Source organism: Panthera onca, chromosome B2 (assembly GCF_046562875.1).
Source record: "Panthera onca isolate mPanOnc1 chromosome B2, mPanOnc1 haplotype 2, whole genome shotgun sequence".
In the NCBI taxonomy this organism is placed as follows: domain Eukaryota; kingdom Metazoa; phylum Chordata; class Mammalia; order Carnivora; family Felidae; genus Panthera; species Panthera onca.
Genome location: NC_138343.1, coordinates 67,339,062 through 67,364,689, shown reverse-complemented (window position 1 = coordinate 67,364,689; position 25,628 = coordinate 67,339,062). Strand labels below are relative to the sequence as shown.

Below are 25,628 nucleotides of genomic sequence, written 5' to 3'. Positions count from 1 at the left end.
ATTTCTGTTATTGTAATTTTCTTGTTTTTGCATGTGATAGATATTTCCTATATCTGGAGTTTCCAGATCTAGGCTTCTGTTCACCTAATTCATATTATTTATTATTTTTATATTTACCCAAATAGAAGTTTCTGAGAAAGATGATATTACTGTAAACAACCTTCATATTCTTTATCTTTCTGGTCTTCCCTGATTTAACAAAGTCCTTGTCCATTCACTTCGTCTTTTTTTGAACCTTCTCCACCTTTGCTTTGTGAAATATGTGACTAGAACTGCACGTAGGTCAGAAGGCACCATGATTTTTTATACCAGCAGGGAGATGCTTCCTGATTTATTTCAAATGTCTCTTTTGCCATATATGGTCCAGCATTTTGTTGACATAATTTTGGCTATAACATTTCCTCACATAGCCCTATAGAGAGGTAGGAGTTATTAACAGTAAGTCACCGGACTTGCCGAGATCCAGCAAATGGGTCTTACCCCTTACCAGTAGAGATGTTAGATGGATGCCAGAGGTGGATGCTGGCAGTGGTTAAAGGTGTGTGGGTAAGGTTTTCTGATACTGCATATTAAGTGGGTTTAGCTGAACTGGAACCCTTCCAGTCACTGGCGTGACTTTTGAGTCAGTCTTTTGAGGTTTCCATACAACTAGTCTTAGGCAGTATTTTTGGATAGAAATTTTGTCTACTTTAATTAAGTTTTCAATAATAAACTAAATACCAACTGTAATCAACTGACTTTTATAGAAAATAAGAAAAGACACATTTGATGAACTGATAATTTGATGTCTGAAACAGGACTTCTTGAGGTGCTTGAGTGGCTCACTTGGTTTTGGTTATGGCTTCATGGGTTCAAGCCCCACATTGAGCATCGGACTCTGTTCTGGCATCATGAAGGCTGCTTGGAATTCTCGCTGTCTCCTCTCTCTCTCTCTCTCTCTCTCTTTCTCTCTGTATCCGTCTCCCACTTGTGCTCTCTCTCTCAAAATAAACAAACTTAAAAAAACTCCAGAACTTCTTTTATCTATGTCAGGCCAGATTTAGGTAAAACTTAAAAGCAGGTGAAGCTTGTCTTCAGCATTTCCCTCCCCATTTCTAGTGTGTCTCAGAGGTTTGATATAACTTGAAGGAGTCTCATAAACTCACCCTCTGGAAAGTATTAAATGATAATCCCTCAAGGTTTGTTATTCTTAGGAATATTTGCATTTCACTGCTAGTCCATGAAATAAAGTAATGAATCACTGATACTGGAAATATTTTGTAGAGTTGGACGGGAGAAGTAGGACATGCCTCTGCTTACCCATCAGGCTTGTTCTACTAAGTGAATGCCTTCATATTTGTTAAATATCAAATGGTTTGTATGGATATTGATACTTCTTTTCTCATAACCTCAAATATCCAATTTACTAAAATTAGCCACCTCATTCAATTTGCTCATATTGAGGATGACTCGTGTTTCATTGAGGTTTTTTCTGGAATTCAAAGAGTTGGTGGGTGGTTAAGTGGGAAACATCTGGACCATACTAGAGCATCCAGCCATCCAGATGTACACTCTTTGTGGGCAGCATGCCATTTTCATGTGATTTTAATTAGTATCACATAAGTATTTGAATTCGGTAGACTGTTAACAAATCATACAAATTTTCTTTCAACAAGATAGCTAGATGGCCTTAAGCAATGAGTAAAAAACTTCAAACTCTGTAATTGGAGGAAATTGGGAAAGCTTCATACCTCAAGCCTGGTATCACAGAGCTGGCTGGGAACCCTGGCCTGAGAGTGACCTGGCAAAGGGTCCAGTCACGTAGTTTACACAGCTAATGCTGTTAGAATGGCACTTTTGGGGCGGGGGGTAGGGGGAGGGCGGGGAGGAGAAATTCCAGTGCTTTAGATCTTTTGCTGAATCATTTTAATGTGTTTTCTAAAGCAAATAAAAAACATCTGTAAAAAAGTAAAAATACTAGTGAATGGTGTGGAGCTTCTAATATTAGGCAGTTCTTTGCTATCTGAAAATTCCTTTGTAGCTCACTTATGATCAAAGCCTTTTTGGGGAAAGAGCTATGAAATGTGCCTTGGACGAAATTTTGCTGTGCTGGCGGCAAGTTGAAATATCTTTTTGAGGTCACCAGTTTAAGGCTTAGAATGTTCTTTATGATTTAAGGTGCACAGTTTACACTTCAAATTACACCATAAGATATATTTTAAACCTTCACTGTGGTATGTGTTTCCAGATCTTGGCAAGGGTCTCAAATAGCTCCCCTGTAGAAAGAGCTTTCTCTGGCAGATCAGTGAGATGGAGAGGACGTGACTAACACTTATCCCTGTTTTGCTTAAGACCACAATAGGGGGACGGCAGAACAGTGTGGTCCTGCAGAAACTGAAGCCTGACACTCCTTACACGATCACTGTGTCCTCCCTGTATCCTGACGGTGAAGGAGGTCGGATGACAGGAAGAGGCAAGACCAGTAAGTAAATCCAGACTCCTGTAGCTTCTTTAGTAGCTACCACTGGAACAGAATCACATCTTTATCTGGAAACAGCGAGTGACACAGTTTTGCTAATCAAATTTTAAAATACATTGAAAAAATGATATTAATTGCTTATCCTTGCTTGGAGTTATCTGTCTCTGTTTATGGAGAAAGACATTTATTACTTTCTAGGACTGAAAAAGAAACCACTTTGGGGCCAAAATATTTTGTGGAGAGGAGACATGTGTACCAGATTACCAAATAAATTCTTTTATTTATTCACTACAACAAATATTTGTGGGGTGCCCATTATGGTGTCTCTGCTGTATTCAAGGTGCCTGGGAAATATCAACGAATGAGCATTTTGAGTGTGCTTCGTAGTTGGGATCATACTGTCATGTGATTTCTGTGCATTGCAGAACCTCTGAATACTGTGAGGAACCTCAGAGTGTATGACCCTTCTACCAGCACCTTGAATGTTCGCTGGGACCACGCAGAGGGAAACCCTCGTCAGTACAAGCTCTTCTATGCACCAACAGCAGGTGGTCCAGAGGAACTGGTAATTACATTCTGTAGCGAAAAATGCATATTTATTTAAACTGTAGCTGAATGAAATCAAAGTCGAGCTAAAAATGTTAACCAGTTTGCTTTAGGGCTGAGGAAGTTCATATTCATTTAATAGAACTCAGTAGAGGGTAATAGATTGCTGCCTTAGTGCCAGGGTGATAGGAGGATTCTGGGAGGTTGAGCTGGGGGAAATAATTATTCCAGGATGTTCTAAAGGGGGATCCTAGGGTGAGTGTCGGGGTCTAAAAAAGTCTTTATAACCTCTTGTCACAGTTCATATGGGCACATCTTTATATTCCGATATTACAGAACTTGCTTCTTGACTTGATCTTGAGTTAGTATTTTGAGTATTATATTGTTTGATGTATTGTTTCTTTTACAAGTTTTTCAAATCAAGTGCTTTATGTTTTATTAAAATCTTTAGGTACCAATCCCTGGGAATACGAATTATGCCATTCTTAGGAATCTGCAGCCAGATACCCCATATACTGTTACAGTAGTTCCTGTTTATACTGAAGGAGATGGAGGACGCACATCAGATACCGGAAGGACATGTAAGTTGGGAAGGAAGGAAAATTCTAGGTTTTTCATTACAAATTTTGCTTTTCATTATAAAGGCCGCATAGGCCTGTTAAAAAATTTTGGAAAATTCAGAATGATAGAATAACTACATAACAGGTACCTGCTATTTGTCTTCCAAACACCACCAACTGCTAACATTTTTGCATATGAAATAACAAATTTATAATGGCATTCTTCTGGGGTGGTAATTTCAGGACTTATAAATGTGAATATGATCATCAATATGCTATTTTAGTCATTCTCTTTCACCGACAAAAATTGATTTTGCTTTGCTTTGTGCTTTATAAATCTGTATGAAACAGTGTTTTGTAATTGGCTTTCATAGTGTGAAGTGTTGAAATGTGTTTATCACATACTTGATTGCACATTTCTCTGGTTTGCTGATGAAGTGCTTTTGGTCGTCAAAAATCTGTGTGCTTTCATTTGCTGTTAACATCTTGTGAAACCAGTTTAAAGTGGTTTTACTGTGCTTTGTAGTATTGCTTACAGGCTTTTGTGTATACTAATAAATAATTTCTTTGGCCTTAAAAATATACTTGCTGATGGTTAAAAGGAAGCAAGTATAGATGGCTTCTTATGGTGAGAGATTTGTGCTCTGGAAAGATGATGTGATTAGCTAAAGTAGAGTTTGGGGTTAATACATGGATTTAATTTGTATGTTCTTCTAAGGCCCTGTTGGGGAAGTTAATTGAGAACTGAGTGTATCTTCTATTTCTCCCTCTTTTTGACTTTTCTCTTAATCACAGAGCACCTCAGTAGCTATTTCTTGAATGAAGAAGGGTTGGATGAAAGAATGAATGATTGAAACCAGCCAGCTGAATTAGATAGGCTTCATAGCTGTTGTCAGTTTGTACTTAGAAGGCAGACACTACAAAATTCCTTTTCTGTATCTCCATTATCTGTGTTGGAAAACCAAAGTTTCTTTTCCAGTTTTGCCTCCCTTGTCCCTTGTCCTTTTATGGCCAGCCCAGTACTACTGCTTGTACTAGCTTGTTTTTATTGGCAACAGTTTTGCTTCCATATAGAAAAAGGCCATAATTGGCTTAGACTAAATTTGGATTTGGAGGGTTTTAATCTGCTTTTGTGGGTAGATAATTAGAAATTTAAGGAGGACAGTATTTTATCCTGTTGCAGAGTATAACTCCTGAAGAAGCGATAACAAAAGTTTGACCTACATAAACAGACTTAAGAAATATGTGTTGGCTTTTCTTTCCTCAGTGGTGAGAGGGCTGGCAAGGAATGTCCAAGTGTACAATCCTACGCCAAACAGCCTAGACGTCCGCTGGGACCCTGCGCCGGGGCCCGTGCAGCAGTATCGCATCGTGTATTCTCCTGTGGCTGGCACAAGACCGTCGGAGTCTGTAAGCAATCTGGTCCTCTTCGAGCTCAGTAAAAGAGCTGTGTAGACTCTACTGCACCTCCTGCTGTGGCTGCTGGGCCAGACGGATAAGCCAGTTATTGGAGTGGCACCGAGTCTCATGCAAACTTCATTTCCTGATGAGCTTAGTCTTGTGTTTGTGTCTTGTTTGGTAGCCTGTGTGAATGCCAACCACAAACATGACCATGAATAATGCTTAAATGATTGCACCTAATGATTTAAGGCGGTGTACTAAATTTAGGGTTAGTTAGCAAAGATGGATTTTGGGAAAATACAAGTCAGCTATATGAGTTAAATACCCCAGTAATAAATGCAAATCATTAACAGACCTTGTCAATATGGGCTTTTGTTGTAATGTAGAAATGTCTGTGTTATGAAAATATCTTAAAGTTTGCCTTCACTGGCTCTTACAAGTTGCCCAGTCTGTTTCAGTTCACAATACTATTTAGTTTTTTTTGTTTTTGTTTTTGAGAGAGAGATGAGAGGGAGTGGGTGTGCACATACACGCGCAAATGGGGGAGGGGCAGGAGAGAGAGAATCTTAAGCAGGCTCCACGCTCAGCACAGAGCCTGACTCAGGGCTTAATCTCACGACTGTGAGATCATGACCTGACCCAAATTCAAGAATCAGATGCTTAACTGACTGAGCCACGTAGGTGTCCCCTATTCAGTTTTATAAGTAGATTGATGATGTAGAAATCTGAAATTAGTAATTTGAATAGAAATAGTATCAGAACACCTAGGGAAAAGTAAATTTATGGACTAATTTATGGACTAAAGTAAAATTATGGACTACTTTACGTCTTTATAAAAATGGACAATGGCGGTGAACAAAGATAGACAAATGATTTGCATGTCTCTGTGTATGGCGGGACTTACTCAGGCAACATTGTCCTTGTCCATTTTATGGAGTAGCTCTCGATTTTAATGCAAAATCTCTCCCCTACTAGTGTGTGTGTGTGTGTGTGGGGGGGTCCCTTCTCTTATGTGTGTCTAACAATCAGGATGCACTGTGGGTAACTACCATGAGCCCTGGATTTGAGAATCTTTATAGTAAACATAAATGAGAGACAACTGAAGCTACTAAGGGTAGTTTAGCATGTTTAGTAGTTTAGTATGAACTAAATTTTGGTTTTTTTTGGAGGGGGAATTTCTGAGGATAAATTGTATCTGATAGTGTGGCTTTGCCAGATCTCATGAGGAAGCATAGTGGTTGGCTTCTGACGTGCCTGGGCTCAGCTTTTAATTATAAATGTTATTATGTTGACTAATAAAAAACTTGATAAGCATTTGAGCTGTTGTCAAGCAGAATTTGGCATTTCCTCCCCTCCAGATGGTGGTGCCAGGGAATACCCGCACGGTGCACCTGGAGCGGCTGATTCCGGACACGCCCTATTCTGTGAACATTGTAGCTCTCTACTCCGATGGAGAGGGAAATCCCAGCCCTGGCCAGGGCCGAACGCGTGAGGCAGAAATCCTTTCTCCACCCCCTTCCCTTGTAACTAGGTTGGCAGGGCTCCTCCGAGTGAGTGAGAAGTGGGAGGTGGGTGCTGAGTGAGAAGTGGTGAGCACTGTCTCCACCTTTGCACAGACGAGAGTAGGCCTGGGTATGTGGTTCTGCCTGGGCATCCTCACGATCAAATTCCAGGCTAAAGCTCTGGGCCCATGACTGCTGTCTGTGCTGAGGGAACTTCATTCTGCCATTTTCTCATCTGGGACCTAAGTTAAAGAGGAGTTTTTCTCTTCTTCTGCCTTGCAGTGGATCTTCTCACCAAGTGGGCACTTGAGAGATGTGAGGGCTTGGCTTCTATGTTTCATTAAACAGGAGGTGGTTTATAGTAGTTGAAATAATCCCTTTCTCTCTCAGTCTGTATATTTAGTTTCAAACATAAGGGAGTAAATATCCTAACGAATGTGAGGCTTCCCCAAGTAACTCCTTTGTACCTTTGTAAAATTATCCTATGCCCCTTCCGCCACCCCCATGTCTGCCATGCTCACAAGCGGGCAACTAACTTTATTCTATTTTTATTTACTTAGTACCACGAAGTGGACCAAGAAATATGAGAGTCTTTGGGGAGACAACCAATAGCCTCTCTGTAGCCTGGGATCATGCTGATGGGCCGGTTCAGCAATACAGGATCATTTATTCTCCCACTGTTGGAGATCCAATTGATGAATATGTAAGTTCAGTTCTCATTTATTTGAGCATTTTATAATCTCTCACCTGGCAGGGGGTGAAATTAAGTTGTTTTTTTTTTTTTTTTCCTTTGAGAGTGTACTGTGATTACAGCTGAGTTCTTGACTCTTGGGTGACAGTCACATTTGTTATGACTTTCTCTGACACAATACTGGGAACACCCAAATACATCTAATGTGTCTCCCACGTTAGGGAGAGTCAATGTCTTTGGGTTCATTTTGTTCTAAAGACAGATTGAAAAATTGTCTTATTGCATGAAATACATATTTCTAGCCACCTAATTTTGTTCAGAACTAAGTCTAGTGAAACATGATACCTACTATTCTGAGCTACCTAAATTAATGTCCAAATGATATGACCCTGCAAAGCCTATCCTTTCTTTAAATCTAATTTCTCTACAAGATGCCCCTTCAGTATTCCAGTGCTAACTGATACCTCTTTTCTATACATTTAACATTTTTTGTTGTACTTTGGTTTTGGAATATAATATGCTGTCAAATTACCTGAAAACTTTTTATGTGTCACAGTGTCTCTCTTGAACCAGATTTAGGTTTCTTGTAACTTCCTCACAGCCCTCACCAGGCATATCCATTAGCTATGGATGGAAAAACTTACCACTTTTTTAAAAGTTTAGTGGTTAATTGAAGTGATAGGTCAGTTGAAGATTACATAAAATGTTGATTATAAAGCAGCTAGGTCTGTGGTTTGCAATCATTCTGCCACAGACCTTCTTTGATCACCGCCCCCCCCCCCTTTGTTATCGTCATGTTCTATTTCATCTTTTGAACTTGATATGTTAAGCTTTAATTCAGACACCCATTTTTATTTATCAGAAACACATGCAATTGTTTGTAGAGGTAAAGCATAGGGTTGGAAGAGAGATAGATATATCTGGTTCATTTCCTCTTCACGGGGGTAGTTGAATGTATTTTCCATTTCCTGTTTTTCGTCTTTTCCACCTAATTAGTATCAGCCAAACTGATATCCCTGAGGGCAGACAAGGAGTCCATTTTTGTTCACCAAAGAATTCCCAGCAGCTATTACCATTCCCACAGTGGCCGCATGGTGGGAATTTGCTGCGGGAGTACATGAAAATGTAACACACATGGATGAGAGGTGGAGACAAACCTTGCTGCATGCTGCTGACTGCCACAGTACCCAGTAATGTGCACCGAGGTGTTGTATTTGTTCTTACCTTTCATCCTCACCATTTCCTCCACGATTTTTCTGCTTAGTCACAAGGCTGATAAATGGCTGATCTGGGATTTGAGCCCAGATCTCTCTGACTCTAGAACCACTCTCCTGCCGCTGCACAGAGGCAGTGTAGACCTTGATTGAGCATTGTGCAACAAAAACAAAGGATGAAGAAACTGTTACTGTTTATAGAAATACATAAAACAATGTTGCCTTTTGATCTGGAAGCTCTCTAGCTGATAACTTGTCATTTAACTTCTTATAGACCACAGTCCCAGGCAGAAGAAATAATGTAATGTTGCAGCCCCTGCAGTCTGATACTCCATATAAAATTACTGTTATTGCTGTTTATGAAGATGGAGACGGTGGCCATCTAACAGGAAATGGAAGAACTGGTAACTGTCTTCATCCTTTTATAATCTTTAAGTTTTTCCTTTACCAGTACATCCCAAATATTACATTAATACTGCATTAACATTTATATTAAACATTGAATTTTGTCAAAATGATATGGAAATAGAATTTGTATTTTAACTTTTTAAAAGTCCACTAAAAGAAGAAAAAGAGACAAAATCTGCATATTTTGCTTTGCTTGACATAGTTTTGTTTCTCCTTTGGAAAACCATTGTTTCTCCGAATAATGGTTTAGTTTGTGTGGTATCAGTAAAGGATGTAGCTGTTAACTCAGTCAATTTAGTATCAGCAAAAAACGCTCTATCATGATAAAATGTTAAGTCATAAATAAAGAAGCAAGATGATTGGTAATCATCTCTGTCTTTGCAAATTTAGCTTTTTTTCCTGTAGTACCAAGTAATTTACAGAAAATTATTAGTGTTCGGATCCCTTTTTTTTTAATATATGAACTTTATTGTTAAAATGGTTTCCATACAACACCCAGTGCTCATCCCAAAAGATGCCCTCTTCAATGCCCATCACCTACCCTCCCCTCCCTCCCACCCCCCATCAACCCTCAGTTTGTTCTCAGTTTTTAAGAGTCTCTTATGCTTTGGCTCTCTCCCACTCTAACCTCTTTTTTTTTTTTCCTTCCCCTCCCCCATGGGTTTCTGTTAAGTTTCTCAGGATCCACATAAGAGTGAAAACATATGGTATCTGTCTTTCTCTGTATGGCTTATTTCACTTAGCATAACACTCTCCAGTTCCATCCATGTTACTACAAAGGGCCATATTTCATTCTTTCTCATTGCTCGGATCCCTTTTCCTTATTTTTTTCTTTTTTAAAAATAAAGTTTATTTGTTTTGAGAGAGAGAGAAAGAGAGAGAGCATGCAGGGGAGGGGCAGAGAGAGAGAATTCCAAGCAGCCTCCTCGCTGTCAGTGCATAGCTGATGCGGGGCTCCTGACCTGAGCCGAAATCAAGAAATCTGAAGCTTAACCAACTGAGCCACCTGGGCTCCACGGTGGGCCACTTTTACAGCTTACACTGGTGTCAATTTCTTATTGTTTAGAGCAAAGGTCCTCCAAGTTGGTTGCTCCCTGAAATTACCTGAAGAGCCTTAAAACCCCCAGAGATACTACTGGAACTGGTTTGAACTGTAACCTGGATCCACTTACCTTCTAGCGCACAGCCGAGATTGAAAGTCATTGGTTTAGCATAAAGGCAGGCTGGGCTATGTAGGTCTGAGTTCTGTTACCGGTAAATATCCGTGTTCCTCTTTCCACTTCATTCCGCAAAAACCCACTAAAGTAAATGATTTCAGGTTCCTTGCTACACTCAGTTGCCCAAACACTTTCAGTGCTTAAACAATCTTGACATTACAAAATTTGGGGGAGGCGACATTTGAAAGCTCCCAAGAGAAAAACACCTATAGAGTTGTTTTATCTCAGCCTCTCAAGGCCAGGAATTTATATATTTATTGATACTTATTGTCTGCAGGACTGAGTCAATGGAGTCTCAGTTCAGCGACTTGACAATTTAAATTGAACAACTTTTCATTTTTCACTTTCCCTTAGGTTTTAGAATACTTTCTGGTACTTTTCTTGGGAAATGGCATATTTTAGAATTTTGTGCTTATGAAAATATAAAAAAAAAATCTTTACCAGACTTAAATTTTCAAGGAAGTGCCAAAGCCATTTCCAGTTTCTCTTGCAAAAAAAAAAAAAAAAAGTGTTTAAGTTGAATCCTTTATAATATATGTTATGTATCTAATAATATAAATAAAAATAATAATGCAGTAACTACTCAGCATGCTACCTAACAGCATTGGTTTTACAGGGTGTGGAGTTGGAGGCGGTACCCCTGGAGACTTGACTTGCTCTAGGTTATGATGGGGGAGGATAGAAGGGTGCTGGGAAAGAACGTCATTTTGGTCACCAGCTAGTTGTGTGGTCTTGGGCAAATCAAATCTTATTTATGTGATAAGGTGGTTGGACTAGAGAGTTTCTAAATTGCTTTTTGGCTCTAACAATCTGTAATGTATAACATGCTACAAATAGTATGAGATCTCTTGTATTTTCTGTTAATCTGCATTATATAGCCTAATAGCTCTGGGAATCATCAGTTGCTGGGGCCATTTGAGTTACTGTTTGAATTTGGAAAACTACTAAGTTTCCCGTTGAACGTTTCACAGCTTTGAAATTGTTTTCTGGATGAGGGCATCTTGTTAAATTATTGTCATGGGACCGTGCAATCAATACTCATAATGTCCTATGCTCTCCTTGCTTGTCAATGAGAGGTCAGTAATGTGTGCCAATATTTGTTTGCAGTGGGACTGCTTCCACCTCAAAACATACACATCTCTGATGAATGGTATACGAGATTCAGAGTATCCTGGGACCCTTCACCCTCTCCGGTTCTTGGATATAAAATTGTGTATAAGCCAGTGGGTAAGGAAATACCTTTATTGCCATACAAATGCATTAAAGAGTTTATTGTTTATGAGGGAGCCTTTACCGCATCCTCGGTGATTAGATTCTCTTGAGAGTTTGGTTGTCACATCAAGTCCTCTCCCACTAGAGGCAATATTTTTGGAAATAGTGTTCTAAGCCTATGGTCTGAAGTGTCATTGTTACTATGGGTGCAGATGAGACTCTCCTTATATTGCATGATTATAAAGTTTGGTCTGGTTCATAAAATGACGCAAATGGAATCTGTGTTCAGATATTCTGTACGTTATTATGATTGTGAAATAATGCATATTTAATCAATATAAACTTCTGTGTTTTCCCATTATGTCAAGGGCATATGCATTTTAGTTTATCCCTGACAGGCTTGCTTTCAACTTTCCATTAACATTTACATCTAAGTGGATATCACCTTGATTAAGTGATTTGTTATCTCTGTTTCTATGTTCTGCCTGTATGCTTAGCAAAATGGAAGAAAAGTGCTCTTTGTACCAAATTTGCGAGGGTATCGTTCACGCACCCAGAAAGGGGGTGAGCTATGAAAAATAAAGGAGAGAGGGCAAGAGAAAGGAAATGTGAGATTCGAGAGAGAGAGCTTAAAGGAGGAGAAGGTGTTGCTAATTGAGGACCTTCAGGAACCAAACTCATGGAATAAGAACCAAGATAGAATTTCTTTTCTTTTTTTTTAATGTTTATTTTTGAGAGAAAGAGAGTGAGCAGGGGAGGTGCAGAGAGAGAGGGGGACAGAAGATCCAAAGTGGACTCTGTGCTAACAGCAGAGACCCCTATATAGGTGGTGGGGCTCAAACTCACAAGCTGTGAGGTCGTGACCTGAGCAAAAGTCGGACACTTGGCTGCCTGAGACAACCAGGCACACCCCAAGATAGAATTTCTTAAATCATCTCTATAACAAATTGGAAAAATGTTAACTGAGCATCTACTATGCACAAAGCACTATGCTGCCAAATTGGGGCTTAGAGAAGAGGCTTGAGGGGTCTAGGGTAGTTACTATCATTAAAGGAACATTGATTACAAACCTACTACATTCTAGGTACTGTGCTATGTATGCTTTGATTATAAGAGGGTGAAGAATTCAGTCTCTGCTTATAGTTTTGTATTCACCATATAATGAAACATGTGCTACAGTGAGCAGGTGCATAAGGGGCTGTGGAATTAATGGTGTTCCTACCATCATTTGAGTATAAGTTATTTGATTTTAAGGAAAATTTGAGACTAGTGGTGGCATATTTCTATGTATTTTTGTGATTGTTCTTAAAGGTTCCAATGAGCCCATGGAAGTTTTTGTTGGAGAAATGACATCATACACGTTACACAATCTCAATCCCAGCACCACCTATGATGTGGATGTTTACGCTCAGTATGATTCTGGACTCAGTGTCCCCCTGACGGATCAAGGCACTACATGTGAGTGACATATCTTTTCATGGTTGTAAGAAAGAGTGTGGTGCAGATTGCCAGGTCAGCCTGTTCTAATTTCATTTCTTCTTAACATATGCATGTTTCCTCAGCATTAAGGAGGTGGCCCTTTGTTGTCTAGCCACACAAATATATAAGTAATATAATTGAGTATACAAAAATGTATGTGATATTTTTATTTCTGGTAAAATATACTTTGAATTTTGAAAGATAAAAAGTATAGAAATTATGATTTTATCCATGAATTATCTGTAAAATTAGATTTGGAATGCCATGTAGTTTTTGTTTTTTTTTTTTGACATATGTGATGTTAAAACATATATTACTTAAATGATTGATTCAATTGAAAATTTTCACAGAAATGCCATGATTAATGACTTGGCCCAAAGATAGATTTTGTGGTCACCAAGTAGTTAATAACTATTTAAGGACTTAGAAGATAGCCTTTTAGAAAAATTTCTTATTATTATTTTACATGAGATGTCTTGGTTCTTTGTAGTGTCTAGACTATGTAGAATTTCTTTCCCTTGAGAACTAGTGATAGAACAGGAGGTCTGTTTTAGCTGTACCACATTTTCCTGTATGTTTCTTGTATGTTTCTTACAAGGAAACATACTAAGAACATAGGCATTTGTTTTTCAGCTACAGTGGAAGTTTTAAAATTGTGTTTTGATTAAAAGTATGCATTTTTGTCTTTATTCGTGAAGTAAATCTGTTTTTCCTTTCTTTCTTTCTTTCTTTCTTTTTTTTTTTTTTTTCTCGTAGTGTATTTAAATGTGACAGATCTGAAAACTTACCAGGTCGGGTGGGATACGTTCTGTGTTAGATGGTCACCTCACCGGGCAGCCACCTCCTACAGGCTAAAACTAAGCCCTGCAGATGGTATGTGTGTAACACCAACAAACAAACAAACAAAAAAATTAAAAAAGAAAAAAAGGACTGGGCACAGAGTAGCAACATTTTAAACTTCAGTAATGGAGATGCTATTTTGTCTACAAAATTATATATAAAAATGTCTTTACATATATTTGATGGTGACACTGGCATTTTCCTTTGTTGTCATAATCAGGAACCAGAGGACAAGAAATTACAGTGCGTGGATCGGAAACCAGTCACTGCTTCACTGGCCTTTCACCAGAAACTGATTATGGTGTCACTGTTTTTGTGCAGACACCAAATCTTGAGGGACCTGGAGTCTCTGTCAAAGAACATACCAGTAAGTTTTTGAGTAATCTGAAAGTCTCTGTAAGGTGTCAGAATAGAATGTTCTACGTGTGGGAGACTTTAGTGGCTCCGGTGTAGACACTTCTCCCTTTGGGCAATAGTAATGATTGGAATGATGGCAGATTAATGAAGAAGGAATCTGTGGCTGGTTCAGGACTTTTATCTACAGCAAATCCATGTTGTCCCTGTTACAGAGTTGGTGTTATTTTAAGGGAAGGGCTACAGGAGGGAGATACAGCTTTTGCTGGCAGTGAGAAGGTGAATATGCACTCGTATTAGTGACCTTTACTCATTTGACCCTATTTGAAGGCCTTTCATCCACCCTTTGAATTGTCGTTTTGCTTTCTGCAGCTGTTGTCAATGTTTGAATGACTACCAATGATATCAAATTTGGATACAATAGAATTTCCAGTATATCAGTGCCAATGAGACTTGATTTGTTATCTAGGACTTAAATTGCTCCTAACATGTACTTCCTGTGATATGAAATTTGCACAGGTTATATTCTTCTAATTATTATTTTTTAATTCCAGCTGTGAAGCCAACAGAAGCCCCTACGGAGCCTCCCACACCTCCTCCCCCTCCCACAATTCCACCAGCCCGGGAAGGTAAGTACAGCATGTCAGGCAGTACATTCAGCTGGTAGGGATTTATAGCCTTCTTATTTATGTAGCCTAGATGCTACTTCCGACTGATATAGGCTATTTCTGATTTATCATCTTTGCCGAACAGTTTTTAGATAAAAAAAATAAAAAGATTACCAGTAATTGTTCTTCTCCCGCTCAGGTGGGAGTGTGAATGAACTCAGTTATAAGCTATAGCTCTTCAGTTGGAACTCTCTTTCCTCGATTTTGCAGATTAATGTCTAGTGATACTTTGCATTGTCCATAGTCCCATGGTGGGCATTTCTTTTTCCTGGATGCTGACATCAATAGGCATTGTGAACCTTTTTGGCTGTATCTTCAACCTACACCTAGGGCCTTTGGTTTTGGAATTCCTGGCTTCTGCCCTGGATTGCACAAAGTTAAAAAATGTTCATTCAATGCAGTTTTGAGACATAATTGTCACTTGCAGGGAACTGGCAAAAAGACATAGTGAGCTAACAGAACTGGTCTCTCAGTACTTTGGGGCACTTCTCAGTGTTTTATCAGATCAAGTTTAAGCTAATTAACTACTGCTTTATTCTTTCCCCAAGTTTCTGTTTCTGGCACTTAACTGAAAGAATTTCAGATTTTATAAGTATTTTTCTTTTCTCTTAGAGGGCTCTAGAATGCTACAACTGTATTAAACCTACTAAATAAATAAAATAAAATAATTAAAAATGTATTCTTATATGATAAAATAATACTATATAGGGTAAATTGTATTGTAGGGTAAAATAATAATGGGTTTCTTTAGACTGTTGAAAGAAATTCAGTAAAAAACCTTGTCCTAAAATATATTAAATTTTTCTTAATAGCCTTTTTTTTTTTTTTTTTTTTTGAGAGAAAGTATGAGCAGGGAAGGGGCAGAAGGAGAGGGAGAGAGAATCCCAAAAAGGCTCCACGCTAAGCATGGAGCCCAACACAGGGCCAGATCCTATGACTGTGAGATCATGACCTGAGCCGAAATCAAGAGTTGGAGGCTCGATGGACTGAGCCACTCAGGTGCCCTAGACTTTACTTTTTAAAGCAGTCTTAGCAAAATTGAACTGAAAGTACATAGAGTTCCCACATACAACCTGCCCCTCTCACACATAACCTCCCTCAGTATCAACACTGAACACCAGAGTGGTGCATTTGTTACCATGGGTCTACACTGACACATCATTTTCATCCATAGTCCACAGTTTATGTGAGGTTCATTCTTGGTGCTGTATATTCTACATGTTTTTATATACTAAAATTTTAATTTTTTTAACCCTCCAGGTCTGAAAATTGAAATCAAAGATAATTTATTCCTTCCCTTCCCTTACTCTGTATGATTCTAGTGGCCTAATTTAAAATGAAAAGACACCTAATTTGCACCAAATCTTTGACAATTATATACAAAACCTCCAGACCTACTGATGGGTATTCTTAAATTCTAGACATTGTTGCTTTTCATTTTATTTCCTCCTCATCTATTGTTTGAAACCACTTGAGAAGTTCCACAAGGAAAGAGCATATATTTGCATAATGGATCTAAGCAGATGGAGTAACTCCAGACCAGAAATTAAGGGACAATTAGACTAGTGCTTCTCAAACTTTATTGTGCATGTGAATCGTCAGGGTACCTTGTCATTGCTAATCTGATTCAGGAGGTCTTGGGTAGGGCCCAGATTCTGCATTTCTAAGAAGCTCCCAGGAATTGCTGCTGCTGCTGAAGACTACTTTGGGTAGGGGGTGTTGGGCTACACTTCTCAGCTTTGTAACTTCATTTGAGTAAAAGAATTCATGAGAATTGGGGTTTCTCTGTTTTTTCCCCCCAGTATGCAAAGGGGCCAAGGCAGATATTGTATTCTTGACTGATGCCTCCTGGAGTATCGGGGATGATAATTTTAACAAAGTTGTAAAATTCATCTTCAATACTGTGGGAGCCTTTGATGAAATCAGTCCTGCTGGAATTCAGGTGGGTGCTGTTTCATAGTGGCTATTCATTTGTAAGGTCTTGCTATTTCCTTTGAATTTCTCTTTTTAAGTAGAAAGGCTTTTCTGTATAAACTATGTTTTGACTTTTGTTATTTACTATTTTTCTTTACACATGTATTTTTGGGAAGGAGTTGGATATAAATGACAAATAGAAAAATAAATTCTTCCGTAGATATTCTCTTGGCTAGATGATACTGCTTTTGGAGAATTTAGGGCATTCTGACTCTGACTTCCTGCTTAAGACTTCCGACAATGATACATTTCCATAAAAGGTCATCTAATGTTCTGGAAATTAAATGCATTGTGATTGTCAATCCCTATTAAGATAGAGGACACAGTGATGAGCAGTGACTGGCGTGGGTGTGTGGCGTTTCATACTTCATCACTGTGGCATCTTTGATTATAAAAATAAGAGATTTTGACATAAGCCACACATAAGTTCATAAACAAATCATGTATTCTTTTATGGAATATACTAAATTTAAAATCCCCAAATAATCCTGTGAACATTTTTCCAACCCAAGAAGAGTAAAAAATTCAAGCTAGTTATAGTCTTAAATTAATGTTTTAGCAATTAAGCCATTTTTTTCATCCATTCAGACACTGAGATTTCTAATAAAAAGTAAAAAATAACTACTGTGTCATCTACTTTATATACGTGGTTATCAGTCCTTAACATGACTCTGGAAAGTAAGGATAGTTATCTCCATTTTACTGATATGGAAACGAAAGCCCAGAGAGGTGCAGAACTTCCCCTATGTCACACAGCTACTAAGAGGCAGAGCTAGGATTTGAGCCCATTGAATTCTGACTACAAAGCCTGTACTCTGTCAAGTAAATTACACTGTTTGTGGTGAGTGCTGATTATTAGAACACATGCAACATTTTAATCTTACGATGAAGAATGAATGCAGTTAGTGAGAAGAAGCAGTTGGCTAAGGACCAAATTACTTAGCCAACATTTGAGTTCAAGATGGTGTGTTCTCATTTCTAATCCTGGGACCTCACTCTTCCCCAGCCTTGCCCATCTCTTCCTACATCCTAGAGAAAGGATGTGAATACTATATGAATACAGCATATTTACAATGTTAATATCAATTATTGGCGGTTTCATTGAAGATTAGAAATTAGTAAATTTAATGAGACAATAGTAGTCAGTGTTATAGTGTTAGCTATAAAGAGCTTATAATAGTCTGTCAAATCTAGGATATTTATTTTCCCCATTCAACAGCAGGAGGAGCCACTGGAAAATTGAACTATAGAAAGAGGTGTCTTAACCTCACCACCAACTACATTCCCTTTCAGGTCTCATTTGTGCAGTACAGTGACGAGGTCAAGTCTGAGTTCAAGTTGAACACATACAATGACAAGGCCCAAGCCCTTGGGGCCCTCCAGAATATTAGGTACAGAGGAGGAAACACAAGAACAGGTACAGTTAATCAACTGTGAACGTGGACCTTCACTCTCCAAAGCATTTGGAGTGGTAGAACTGAGTGTACTACCACATTCTGATATTCATATTCTTCTCAGTTGAGTGTGTCTATTGGCATTTGGATAGTTTTCACTGAGGTGACAGTACAATGTTCCCTGCAACACTCTATAGGCAAAGCTCTCACCTTTATCAAGGAGAAGGTCTTGACCTGGGAGAGCGGCATGAGGAAGAATGTCCCCAAGGTGCTGGTTGTGGTCACAGATGGTCGGTCACAGGATGAGGTCAAGAAGGCAGCTTTGGTCATCCAGCAGTCAGGTAAGCACAGGCATGAATTTGATGTCCAGTGAGCGCACTCATTATCTTAACAGTTTTACATGTTTCCAGGAATGATTGCGAAAGATGAAACTGCTGCTTTTACTTTATTTTTCCTGTTTTACTCTGGAGTCCATACCCTTTAAATGTTAGTTTATATTTAATTTGTGGATGGTGTAGTAAGTGCTCAGAAATGACATGGTGTGTATATATATATATATCTTTGTGTAAGATGTGACTCGGGGTATGTAAAAGAGCAAACCTAATTTCCCCATCATGGCTAGAAGGCTACAGAATGCAGTAATGGGATGGTCCCAGCGCAGACTTCCTCCCATAGCAGAAGTGAATTTTGATGCCGGTTCCCTGTGCCAGGAGAAACATAGGGAAGCCTTTAGCTTTAGCACATCCTTGCAGATACAAACCCAATGCAGATTGCTGAAGGGAGGAGGAGGAAGATATCTTTGAAGTGGACCTTGACAATCAAATATCCTGAGAGCCTCCTGGCAACACGGATTTGGATTCATTATTTAGGATTACTAGAGATGAAATTAGGTCTCACCAGCACTTGCGTTAACGCCCTCCACACCCCCAAATCCCAACTCCCAGGTAGAGTCCAAGGTTAACATATTTTAGAGAGAATTCTATTTTGTGTATGATTGACTGTAGCAAATTTAGAAAGTACTTTGTTATATGGAATTTTTCATCGGCACATACATAATTCTTTGGCTAAAAGCATGAGTCATGATTAGTGCTAAGTCATACTGTCTTCTTTCAATACAGATTGTTCTTTGTACTGACTTTTCTTTTTAAATAAGTTATTGCCTTTATTTTTTTAAGTTTATTTATTTGAGAGAGAGCAAGCGAGCGTGGGGGAGGAGCAGAGAGAGAGGGAGAGACAGAATCCCAAGCAGGTTCCACACTGTCAGTGCAGAGCCTGACATGGGACTCAAACCCACAACTGTGAGATTATGACCTGAGCCTAAATAAAGAGTCGAACGCTTAACTGACTGAGCCACCCACTCATTGCATGAGTGCAGTGTCATGCACTTTGAACAGATATCTACATATTTTGGGCTTTTGGTTGATTTAAGTTTGGGGTGATGCATGCTTGCTCAAGTTACCTTATTTATATCTCATTAGAGAACTAATTTCTTATATAGTCTACTTTTTCTACTTTCAAACTAAGCTTTTGGAGTGAAGTCTTTGTTTATTTGTGTTAGCCTAAATAAATGAAAGTTTATTTCCACTGGGAATTATAGATTCCATTTCAAGAGTGGCCAAAGTGCTGCCTTTGAGCCTGAGTTGTTGAGAAAATCAGTTTCAAGAACTCAAAGTTTAAAATGAGCCCATTCTTGGTTTCTGAATTACGTAAGCTTAAAGTGTTAATGGTGCCTAAGAGAGCTGTCGAATGGATGGGTCTGTTAGGACTATGGATCTCTGGAAGGAAATGTGCACCACATCAAGTCTTTCTGCTGTTAAGATGTGCACCTTTTAATGGTTAGGATTTTATTTTAGGAAACCCAAATAATTGAGTTTTCTAAGCCAAAAAACAGGAAGGCCTGGAAAAGTCCAAGAGAGTTTATGTCCATTAAAAGGACTTACTGCATATACTGAGAAAAATGAAGTGTCATTTCTGAAAAGGTTTTATTTTGAACTGCTGAATAAAGTATGGAAAAGGGGACATGTAATTCACTCTATAAACACTGCTCTGCAGGGTTCAGTGTCTTTGTAGTCGGTGTGGCTGACGTTGACTACAATGAGCTCGCTAACATTGCCAGCAAACCAAGTGAACGGCACGTGTTCATTGTGGATGACTTTGAATCTTTTGAGAAGATTGAGGACAACCTTATCACGTTTGTCTGCGAGACTGCCACTTCAAGTAAGTCATGGTCCAGATGGATCCACAATCTCACCTGTTTTGGAAGAAAACAACTTAGTAGACAATGGCCTGTCCTGTATGGGATCAGGTCCGTGAGTAAATAGATTCGGGGAAATCACTTGGGAACCTGATGAATCATTGTTCCTATTGAGATCATGCTAAATGTGTGTTTGTCAGAGGTCCGCTTTTAGCCTTGAGGATGTAATATTCCTTGTATGGAAATGAAGTGTTTTAACATATCCTTTTCCCACCGTCCCAATGCTGTGACGTTTGAGTAAATTAATCTTCAGCTTAGAAATGCATTTATAGAAACATTTCTGTGAGATGAAGGTTTTCCCTATTAGTAATCAATTGGTATTTGTTCTGTCAACATCCGTGCTTCAAGGGAGCAAGGAAAACACTGACTTTTGCGTGTGCACTCCATAGAAATTCACTTGGTCCTCTTTTGGTTTTTTGGGTGTAGATTTTTCTTGTTTTTGCCAAGACTTCAATGAACTTGGAGCTTTTCAAATACAGCGAAGGACCAAAGATCAATTATTGAAGTCAATTTATCCTCTTTCCCACCTGTAAGCACCAATTCTTGGGGTGTTATGGAGACACTTATGTGGCTAGTATTAGACCCCTGGTCCTAGGGAGGGCTACGCTTCACAGGTGTTATATCTTGCCTTCTCACACATTACTAAAAACTCAGAGATGTGCTTAGAGGTGGCAGCAGTGAACAATAATCTGGGGTTTACTCTCAGAACTCATGCCAAAGCTCAGAATGGAATTGCTCAGGGGAGGGGGTAGTGGGTCTGGAGGTACCATTGCCTCCCTTGCGGTTCTGGGGTCCTGAAAGCCACCCTCTAGGATCCCTGGCTCTGGGGTCCCGGGGTGAAAACTGTCGCACGCTTGTCACCGCTGTGTGACGTCCAATAGCTGACATGGGGCTTGGGGGGTGGGAGGGGTTGGCAGACAGCTGAATAGGGACAAACTTCTGCCTTTGCTTAAATCTAAAATCCACGGGGAGAAGAGTTCTTTAATCTATTGAAAAACATCTGAAAATTTCCCCCTTCAATTCTGTTTTTGCTATTTGTAAGAATACTGTAAAATTCCCACTAGGACTGGAGGATTTTCAGAAAACATTGATTATACCAGTTAGCACTATAATTTCTCCTACACAAAGGAAGTCTACAAGAAATCACTTATAAAGGGCTAGATGGATGTTATTTTTGTAAATGAACGAACACTCCCATGACTTGGTATATGTACATAGCTGCTTCGTGTGCGTGTGTAATGTTTGTGTATCATGTGGCTGAATCGAACTCAGAGAACACTGTGTGTTGCAGGTTGTCCTCTCATTTATTTGGACGGCTACACCTCACCCGGTAAGCATTTATACCCTTGGACTAACTTATTTCCAGATTTAAGCAACAAAATAATTAAAAGGACCTAATTTTGATCTTTTCTTTTCTGGTGTAAAGGTTTTAAGATGCTTGAAGCATACAACCTGACAGAAAAGAATTTTGCTTCCGTACCAGGAGTCTCTTTGGAGTCTGGTTCTTTCCCCAGCTACTCAGCATACAAACTTCAGAAGAATGCGTTTGTGAATCAGCCTACAGCGTAAGTGTGACGAGGAGTTTCTTTCTCTTATCATGGGCCTGACACTTTTTTGCAGTTCTTAGAATTTTTGCTGACTTCTTAAAATCTAGAAACTTTAGAATTGTCAGAAGTCTCTCATGGATGACTTAGCTTAGTTTCCTTAAATACAGTCGGTTTAAGTGTCTTCCCCATCGGGTCACACAGGAGACTAAGACTCCAGCCTTACTATTCTCAGACCCAAGAATCTCATCCTGGTTCTGAAATATTATGGATAATGGACCTTTTAGGATTTAAGGCTAGGATTGTAGATTTAAGGCTTCTTCTAAGCGAGGCTGTTTAAGCAGGAAGGCAACTAATTATTTTGAACATTTCTTCCTGTGGTGCAGAGGGACTGAATGGAATAAATGCCGAATGAGAGCCGGCATTCTTTTTAATGTTTCAGACCTCCAGAAGATGAAGTATTGTGGCACTTTTGCTTGTCCAAGATCAGACAGGCAGCGGTTAGTTTTTATTGGCCAATGCTCTGGCAATCTGTTGGGTAGCTCTAGCTGTTGTTATTTTACTTCATGAAAGTTTGCACCTGGGAATCATAACTAAAATGTGTATTTTTTATTCATTAGAATTAAAACACTTTAATATGTGTTTGGCAGCTTATGGGAAGAAAAGAACAAGAAGAAATAAAGCCTTTAGAAACTTAGGACAGGGTCAGAAAATGATGTCTGAAATTTGAAATGCTCTGGGAAAGCTGATGGAAAATTCAGAATAAAATCAAAGCTAATTTCTTTTAAGAAAGCACAGATCATATTGTTGTAGTTTGACCACACTGTAAGTTCCTAACTCTTTTATGGTTAACCATGATGGTTCACAGTTTTAGGTTTGTCAGTGAATCTTAATACCCGGTGTTTAACTTCAGTCACCACAAGGTATGATTCCTACATTTAATTTGTGACAGCCTACTGTGTTCTCAAGTCAGAACTGTGGCTGAAAGACAGAAGCATGAATGCAATTACACTTTTTTCATAAGCACTCATTAACTAATGGAGAAACATGCACCGGGTGAGAGATGAATTAATATGGAGAAGATATTATCTTTAACATGGAATATTATGAAGATAGCAGGTTTTTGCACATATGAAAGGCATCATGTCAGCATGCTGAGAACATACGTTTTAAGAAGCAGGGCGGCATTGTGTTCCAGAAGTACCAGTGGTGTGGTACTAGGACATGAAACCTTCAGAGACATTCTGTGCCCTCTGTCAAAATTTGTGGAGGAACAGCTTCTTTTCTGTCCAAGAGTTGATAATTAAAGCCTTTTCGCTACCTTCAGGAAGAAAGTATTATTAAATGGTCTCACACAGAAAACCATCAATCCTGCTTCAGAGATTCCCCCGGAACAATGACTGACTCAACTCTGGAAGAGCACGTGGGACCACATTTTTTGTCTAATGGCTTTAGAGCCAAGAAGCATTTCCTTTTAATTGGATCACATCCTTTATCATCACTAAACGTTTGCACATGTACATGGGCTTAACGTTTATTACTGGTTTTATTTTTGGGAACGTGAGCTTCTGGAGATTATGTGATTTATTTGATTTCAAGGGAGGAATTTGGAAGTGTAAAAACTATTAGAAATAGGCAAGGAGAAATTAAAACCTTAAGCTGTATTACTCATGATCTCATTCCCCTGACATTGGAAATTAAGCATATTTAGTAAGATTCATTTTCTTAAAATTACATCCATAGATACAGTGTCTATCACTCTAAAATCATTATGTAATTTTATAATCATATTTGTGTCTAGAAACAATTAACAGTAGGATATTAACAGTTATTAACGGTAGGATAAAAGACCATTGGGCAATTTCCCAGACTTTTGCAAATTTAGCCGATTGTAAATAATCTATTCACTACTTACATAATAGATCTTTAGTGTTTGCTCTTTTGATGTGTTTCCTAAATTTTTCCTTTTCTAATATGTAGCCAGATTATTATGACTAGCTTCTAATACTGCTGGTAATGAGTTTATTGTACAAAGATTTAAAATATTCTCTATTTCTGGTGAGAAATCTTTGTTAATTAACTAATCAGTTATGTTTTATCCAACAGAGATCTACACCCAAATGGACTTCCTTCTTCATATACAATTATATTATTGTTCAGACTTCTCCCAGAAACTCCCAGTGACCCTTTTGCAATTTGGCAAATCACAGATAGAGATTATAAACCACAAGTTGGAGTAATTGCAGATCGTAAGGATTTTTATCTTATTTTAAGGCACATGCATACTACTTTTGATTATGAATTCTCTTTCCTTTTCTTTAAAAACCTACGGAATATATATAATTACTTGATACATGATTTTATGTTTAAAAATACAACGTATTGATAAATATTCTAATTTTATTTAATCTCAACTGAAATTATTGAATATTTTAGAAATCTCTCCAACAAGAGTCATTAGTTAATATTTTAACTAATGTTAAATTAGTTAATATTAGTTAATATTTTCCACATAAAGTATACCATGCATGTGATTTAATAACAATTATGTGTTGGTTACAGCTTCTAGCAAGACATTATCCTTCTTTAACAAGGATACAAGAGGTGAAGTGCAAACTGTTACATTTGACACAGATGAGGTGAAGACATTATTTTATGGCAGTTTTCACAAGGTAAAAACATAAAATATCTGATTATTTATAGAAAAAGGATATGATTTAAAAATTAAACTAATTTATTATTTATTAAAAGGTCATGTTAAATTGGTAGAAGCATAGCTATGTCTTTTAAAACCAAAATCTTCTTTTAAAGAATTTGATTAATTTGAGAATATTTAAAATAAAACAGTAAGGGGCGCCTGGGTGGTTCAGTCAGTTAAGGGCCCGACTTTGGCTCAGGTCATGATCTCATTGGGCTCTGTGCTGACAGCTCAGAGCCTGGAGACTGCTTCAGATGCTGTGTTTCCCTCTCTGCCCCTCCCCTGCTCACACTCTGTTTCTCTGTCTCTCAAAAATGAATAAATATTTAAAAAATTTTAAATAAAACAGTAATTCTACTAACAAGGAGATAATTACTACTAACATGCTGATATGTTTTCAATGCTAATATCTTCAAAATTTGAATCATGTAGTAGGTATAGTTTTGTATGCCTATTTTTTCTACCTACCATTTTATTGTGAACCTTTATGTCATTTGATTTCAAAAGCTTAATTTTTGTGGATAGTATTTTAATTGATAAAAATAATTCTTTTATAGAGCCCAGTAAGCTGCTTCTGCTTGTTTACCAAAGAGTTACAAGCATGCTAGTCCGAAAGTTATGATTATTTACTAAAGTAATTAATATATTTATGAGAAATATTTATCTTACATGAACACATTATGAATTCTCTAAAAAATATTATTAAAAGTTCTAAGATGCATTCTTAGGGGATTGTCTATTCTTGTTGATCTTCATTAAAATTTTTTGTATGTCAACATTAGAGGATAATACGCAAGTTCTATCAAATTTCTAAAGGACGATTAATTGACAAATAAGTACTACAGTTGGGAGCATTAGAAATGAAAAGAGCCATCTAGGTTAGAGTGGGCTTTTTAATGGTATTCCGTCATTCATTGGATTGAGTTAACAGGAGGAATAGCACTTGTGCAACAGTAAGGCACTCAGAAAATTAGTCCTCGTGCATAGGAGACAAATATTTCCAGTTCAGTCTGATTCTCAAGTAAAAATTGAACTTTCCTGTACTTGAGTAGTTTAGCTAGATTTTTTGCAAATTCTCTTCCTGAGAGTCTTGGTTTCTTTCCAGAATGTTTTTTCTTATTGATGAATCATTCTTGCAAAGGATAGCAAGGGACTTTCCTCATGAAGCTCAAAGTCACTTCAATGTACACATTGGTGAGAAGCAAAACAACAAT

General features: G+C 38.2%; 1 protein-coding gene across 5 annotated transcripts in view; it reads left to right on the top strand.

Annotated features, from left to right (window-relative positions):
- Window positions 1–25,628, top strand: part of COL12A1 (collagen type XII alpha 1 chain) — a 115,792-nt gene that overhangs the window by 65,503 nt on the left and 24,661 nt on the right. For all 5 annotated transcript variants that reach the window (XM_060615973.3, XM_060615970.3, XM_060615968.3 and 2 more), the window contains 20 exons: window positions 2,332–2,461; window positions 2,884–3,023; window positions 3,456–3,585; window positions 4,832–4,974; window positions 6,324–6,453; window positions 7,028–7,170; window positions 8,647–8,776; window positions 11,105–11,224; window positions 12,521–12,667; window positions 13,445–13,561; window positions 13,749–13,895; window positions 14,437–14,511; window positions 16,353–16,492; window positions 17,818–17,941; window positions 18,116–18,259; window positions 19,971–20,135; window positions 21,464–21,502; window positions 21,599–21,737; window positions 23,823–23,965; window positions 24,279–24,388. In XM_060615973.3, the coding sequence (XP_060471956.2) occupies window positions 2,332–2,461; window positions 2,884–3,023; window positions 3,456–3,585; window positions 4,832–4,974; window positions 6,324–6,453; window positions 7,028–7,170; window positions 8,647–8,776; window positions 11,105–11,224; window positions 12,521–12,667; window positions 13,445–13,561; window positions 13,749–13,895; window positions 14,437–14,511; window positions 16,353–16,492; window positions 17,818–17,941; window positions 18,116–18,259; window positions 19,971–20,135; window positions 21,464–21,502; window positions 21,599–21,737; window positions 23,823–23,965; window positions 24,279–24,388 (2,556 nt within the window). The remainder of the gene's footprint in view (window positions 1–2,331; window positions 2,462–2,883; window positions 3,024–3,455; window positions 3,586–4,831; window positions 4,975–6,323; window positions 6,454–7,027; window positions 7,171–8,646; window positions 8,777–11,104; window positions 11,225–12,520; window positions 12,668–13,444; window positions 13,562–13,748; window positions 13,896–14,436; window positions 14,512–16,352; window positions 16,493–17,817; window positions 17,942–18,115; window positions 18,260–19,970; window positions 20,136–21,463; window positions 21,503–21,598; window positions 21,738–23,822; window positions 23,966–24,278; window positions 24,389–25,628) is intronic.